Source organism: Macrosteles quadrilineatus, unplaced genomic scaffold (assembly GCF_028750875.1).
Source record: "Macrosteles quadrilineatus isolate MER2022 unplaced genomic scaffold, UCM_ALF_1.0 Scaffold_11__1_contigs__length_5352618, whole genome shotgun sequence".
NCBI classification, from domain to species: Eukaryota; Metazoa; Arthropoda; class Insecta; order Hemiptera; family Cicadellidae; genus Macrosteles; species Macrosteles quadrilineatus.
The window spans coordinates 3,543,423-3,549,502 of NW_026542604.1; the positions used below are offsets into that span (position 1 = coordinate 3,543,423).

The 6,080-nt window shown below is 33.8% G+C and overlaps 1 protein-coding gene across 1 annotated transcript; it reads left to right on the plus strand.

The window, feature by feature from the left end:
* Positions 1-693: 693 nt before the first annotated feature.
* Positions 694-1,416, plus strand: LOC129004773 (uncharacterized). Its single transcript, XM_054433400.1, has one exon. The coding sequence runs from the start codon at positions 694-696 to the stop codon at positions 1,414-1,416; it is 723 nt and encodes a 240-aa protein (XP_054289375.1).
* Positions 1,417-6,080: the final 4,664 nt, after the last annotated feature.

Here is a 6,080-nt window from a genome sequence, read left to right on the forward strand (position 1 = left end):
CGGTACGCCGTATCAAAAAAGAATATAGATAGTATTTAGTAAAATAGTTTTCGTTCCAAACCAGTTGCAATAAATTAGATTAGTTTGAAACTTGATTGTAATACGAGAGAACAAATAAATCTGTCAATTGCACTTATATTATATTGTATTTACTAAACGGTCAGTTTAATGCATTTAAGAAATGTAGCCAAAATAAACCTAGACAGTTTTGTCATTGTTACCAAATATATCAGTCAAATAAATCGCAAAGTAAAACAACAGTCACTGTGTAAAAGGTGTTGTGCGACACTTCGGGCATCAATTAAATCAATTGTAACGATTGTGACAGCTTCTACATTGTACAGACTGTGAACTTCTTTAACCGCTTCAAAAACCACATATCCGCTAGCTGGGGCGTTGTTGGCACGATGCTTCGATGGTTTGAGAGTTATCTGTCTGGTCGACGTCTGGCTGTTGTCTTTCAGTCCCACGTCTCGAGTTAGCTTCGTCGCGAGTTCCGGCGTCCCGCAAGGTTCCCATCTTAGCCCACTCTTGTTCTCGATCTTTATCAATGAAATTAAAGATAATATAAAGGTGCCTTTTCTGCTGTTCGCTGATGATATTAAGCTGTTCGTGGAAGTCAACTCTCTCTCTGACTGTCAATTACTTCAAGAAGCCCTCGACAACGTCGTCAGTTGGTGTTTGGAGAGTGATATGTCAGCAAATCCTGGCAAAACGAAATGTATAACGTTCAGTAGAAAAAAGAACAACTTGGAAACCGACTATTTCCTTGACGGGAACAGGGTGGAAAGGTGTGACACCATCAAGGAACTGGGCGTTCAGATTGATGCCTCGTTTGATTTTGGACCGCACATAAGCCATATATGTGCCAGGGCGTCACGCATGCTGGGACTGATCTCTAGGACGTCAAGACATGGGTTGAGTGCCAACTCCTCAATGATCCTGTTCAAGGCCTTAGTTCGCCAGCTGCTTGAGTACGCCTCTGTGGTCTGGTTACCCTACCTCCTCGGCCAAATCAATCATCTTGAATCAGTACAGAGACGCTTCGTGAGACATCTTGGTTGCCGCGCTGGGTTCAATTTCATGGACGTCCCAGTCGAGGAAATATCTGCAGCTTATGGTCTCCAAAGCTTGGAGTGTAGAAGAAGAGTTGCTGATGTTGCCTTCCTCTTCAAGCTGCTTAACAACCAGATCAGCTGCCCTTTTCTGCTCGTGACGATCAACTTGCACGTTCCCAGAAGTACCAGGCATCAACGCTTGTTTGAGCTAGACCATGCGTCGACCAGCTATCTACGCTTCTGCCCCATACCACGTCTGATGCGCTCCGGGAACGAGATCTGTTCGTCGGTCGACCTTTTCGCTTCCAGTTTGGAGGCTGTTAGGCGAGTGGCAGCAGAGGAACGTGACGCTCTATAACATTTCACTGTTGGTGCTGTTTTTGATCTTGTTACATCTCAAATCATTATTATTGTTGTTCATTTAATGCTTTATTATTGTTATTCATTTCATTATTTATTATTGTTACTAGTTCAATTTCTACTACTGTTATTCTTTTCATTGTTTATCGTTGTTAATGCCTAGCACAAAACACAAACTTTCACTGTTGTAGCTTTCAATCTTTATCTTTGTAAATTGGTGTATTACCGTTGGTAAATAAATAAATATCTACGTGGAGGAACAACAAACAGGAAAGATCAAGTTTCGCACACCTGTTACAAAATGGCCACGCAATAGGAAAAAATGGAGGATAGTCTATGTATTTTAAAATATTGTAAAAAGGATATGTGATGAATGCTTGGGAAGAATTGTATATTTATAAGGATAAATGTAAAAACAGAAATAAGCTGATTAATGAACAAGAAAATTTCTACTCCAGTTGTAGTTATAAAAATGTATTGGCCATAGAATATAAGTAGACACACTATTCAAGATTCTTGTCATTCGCCTATTGGGTCTGATGATGATTGGTGTGTCAAATCGAAATCGATCACCACTTACCAACTTTTACGTATATTTATTGTCTTGTGAGTAACAGTATAAGCGTAAATATATGTTTTTTTAAAGAGTTGTTATTTATTTATTTACATATGTTGCATATATCAGATTTTTCGTTGTTAAAAAAAGTAAATGTAGAATGTCACCAACACTCACTTCATGGAGGTGCGTCAGCTACTTGCATATCCTAGCCTGGAGGTTGTCTCCAACACTAAAAACTTGTCATTGAAATTCGTTATCTTCCTACAGTCGACGCATTCAATGTATTTACTTAATTGAATATGTTTAATCAATAATCTTGCGTTATGTATCTATTAAAGAAGGTTGTTTTAACTTAGTGGGTAGAATTGTATTGTAAGTATCAGTAAAGTAAGGATTATCGTAGTATATAAATCAGATTTAACTGTTCATACAATTAATAGCCTTATTCCTAAACCGCATCCCATTTACAACGGTAAGTGGTATAAGCAAAGGAATTTACATTCATGAGGAAGTTCAATTACACCCATGAGCTTCGAAAAATATTAGAAAATAATACATCGATTCCAGTAAGGCTAGTTTGTAGTCAGTGCTCATATAAAACGCACAAGTCGGTTCTGATCCTCTTACAGCCAGTATCAATCTTGCAGACATGAATATCTCAGTACAATGATGGAGCGACCGGCGCCAGCTGCTGTATCCGAACTCTTGGATAACCCAATTCTTATAAAAGTATGTCAATTTTTGTGATTACAAAATATTAAAAATTATCTTAGAATGGCATTGCTAAACAATGTAATGGACATTTTATAGGTAAATTTAGTATTAATCTTTGAATGGTATAAGCATGACATAGAAGAACAATAACTGTAATATATGATTAATAATCGATATTAAAATTTGTTAATTGGGCTTATTTTAATTTTTCAACCCCTTCCACTAAAATGTTAAAAGTTGAATACGTCCTTTAAAAAAAAAGAAATGTTTTCAAACTACATTTCACAAATGTCGTTAAAACGTAATAAATCTTGTCAACCCGACGATTGAACTTCGTGACTGACCTTACCGTAAAAAGACAAATTTTGACACTACTTTTTCATTATCAGTGAAACAAGCGTCAATGATATGGAGTTTAACGCTGATCTGAATGAACAACATCACTCAATGACTTGCTTTGTTAGAAATTGACGAAGTTATTAAGTCGAATAAAACCCATTGACAGAGAATTAAAAGCTAAATTGTAACCAAATTACAACTGGATCTTTTTGCCTAGGTGTTTTATTTATAAAATAATTGATATATATATATATATATAGAGAGAGAGAGAGAGAGAGAGTTTTGATTGTTAAACATGTATATAGCTTGTATATCACTTTTAAAGATTTGTTAAGGTATTTTATAAAACAGTTACATATCAAATAAATTTAGAATACAAATGGGTTGCAGCCTTCTAACCAGTAGCATTAAAAAGAGATAAAACATCGTTCCACCAATTTCCATTCAGTGTTGTCTATAAACAAATCTATAGATCGAACAATTTAATTACCATTTCAACTAATAAGTCTTTAAATAATTGGTCTTTTTTGGAGAATATTTAAAAAGAAAGTTAAGTTTATTGTTAATATTTTGGGAGATTTTAGATTTAACACACTTTGAATAAGTATAAACATTTGTATTAAAATTAAGAAAAAAACTTATAAATAAGTTTTATCTAATTGTATTTTTTCCAAAATAAGTTAAATTTTAGTTCTTCTGAAAGCTACCCATACACATTACATAAAAATAATTTGTTTAATAAAACATAGTGTCTAACGTAGTTAAAGTAAAATTTCTATGAGATATAAGATTTGATCCTAATTAAACATAACGCGTACACTCTTAAGTTGAATATTTCAACAATGTCATACCTTATCCTTGCTATTGTAGCTGGAGATTTCTCGGAATCATCTCAACAAGCTCTACCTCTCTTCAACCTCTTGTATGTTTATTTGAGTGTTATGCTTGGATGTGGTCCTTCAGAATATATCCGACTATGTATTGGGACGAGAAGTGGAAGTGTAGTCTGTAGGTCTAAAAGTGAATTACTATTTTAACCAACAGCCAAGTTTACATTTTACAATAGTTTTATACTCCCTTGAAACATTCAATTCTTTATTTTTCAAGACGAATTATTTATTAAACCATAATTTCATAGTAATTTTGTTCAAGTTGAAAAAAAATTGATTTACCCTCTTATAGAATAAATGTATCAATGAGATTGTCTGTCTTAGTCTTTGGTACTATATGTTGTTTATGTGGTATAAATGATTCAGTTGATAAATTGAATGTATTTATCAGTCAAAGGTTGAAGCAATAAGTTGAACTATGAGTTGGTCTTGGTTATAATGTTTGAATGCACATCGTGGATTCCCTCACGCATCTTGATATTAAAGATTAATCAGAAAGTATAATAGTTAATTTAGTTTAATTAACAAAACGTCCAAAGTACCGTAAGCCTTATGCAAACTACAATATTGCAACTTGTACATCCAATCGGTATAATTTAATCATATTTATATCCTAAAATACTAGTAATAAAATATTTGTTATCAAGCAACTAAGTATCAAGTAGGGTCTACTTAAAAAAAATAAAAATACAAGCCAGTAGATAAAATTGTCTGGTTCCTTTTTGCTTATTAAATTTAAAGATGTTTAAATCAAGTGAGTATGGCTTTCCATGTTTATCCTCTTATCCATTCCTATTTCAAGCTTTAGTCAAATCCTCTCTAGAGACGGTGATCATTTTTCAAGTATTCTCTTTTGTGCTTCTCGTTACTACGGGTAAGCCTCATAGACACAAGGGAGTATGTTTTTATCTATATTATTAACTTTATAATATTAGTGTACGAAATATGATGCAACATGTTATAGCCTATAAGCTTCTATTATTACATATAAATACTGTATTTGGGCAAACAATTATAGAGAAGGGAAATATAATTGTTTTAAATTGTCTGTATGTGAAAGGAATGTAGGCTAACTGTTTTAAATTGTACATTTAAAGAAACACAACATTCTCATCCTAGTCCTCAACACGTTGCAAAACACCAGTAAAGCAATTTGTCCTGCAAATAAATTATTAAATACTTTAATTATGTTTTTCATTCGAAAATTAGTTAATTAAGATAAATTATTTACTTTTTACATTATTGACCCCTTAAATATGTTGTTATGCAATATGATTTAAAATATAACATTAACGGTTTTATGTTTACAGGAATGGAATATCGATTACGATTGCAGATGTAGAGTTGGTGACGATTATCTAGTGGTTATCTAATATGCTGGAACCGCCTTGAGGCTATTGTTGGATCGGAACCTAATTACATCTGCTGATAGCCAAATCCCCGGGGTTGAGTCTCTTGTCAGGCTAGAAACACAAACGTAGTTTGTTGTTGACCGATATATTTTCCTCTGGTTGTGGAGTGCCTTACCTAAAGATTTGTATTCATCTAATAGATCAAAACAAACATATTCTACACAGTAAACGTGGACCGAAAGTACGCTACGATCTGTTTGTGACATTTAGCATTAGTGATGAGAATTTATTGATTCGGACAATTGACATTTTCAAGTTAAAATATCTGAAAACATGCTTGGGTAAAAAAAGGTAAGAACACAAGTTCTGTCATTGAATTGAAGGTCCAATGGCCCCTTAGCTAAGGCGACTGTGTGATAAGCAACCAACTAGTGTTTATTTTACATATTCCAGTGATTTAAAAAATTACGTCACTAAACGGCTATGAAATAAATGTCACGTGTCTTATAAGACATTGCAATTTACCTTTAAGTATTAATTGTAAAATAGCTTTCATGTCCGTTAACTTTGTAGGCTTACGTATTAGAAATTAATTTAGATCGAACAATTATTAAACATAGTATTCGGTTAGCAAAGATTGATTTTTTCTGCGTGTGAAAAAGTGCAGTAAGGTTCTCAGAATACAGAAAGAGTTGTAGTCACCCAATTCTGTGGTCGCTGTAGTCGCCTGATCGACCAAATCTTTCTTTTATTCCATATTGGTGGACCTTCAATCCATCCAATTGAACCAGTTTCGCATAGCTAAAAC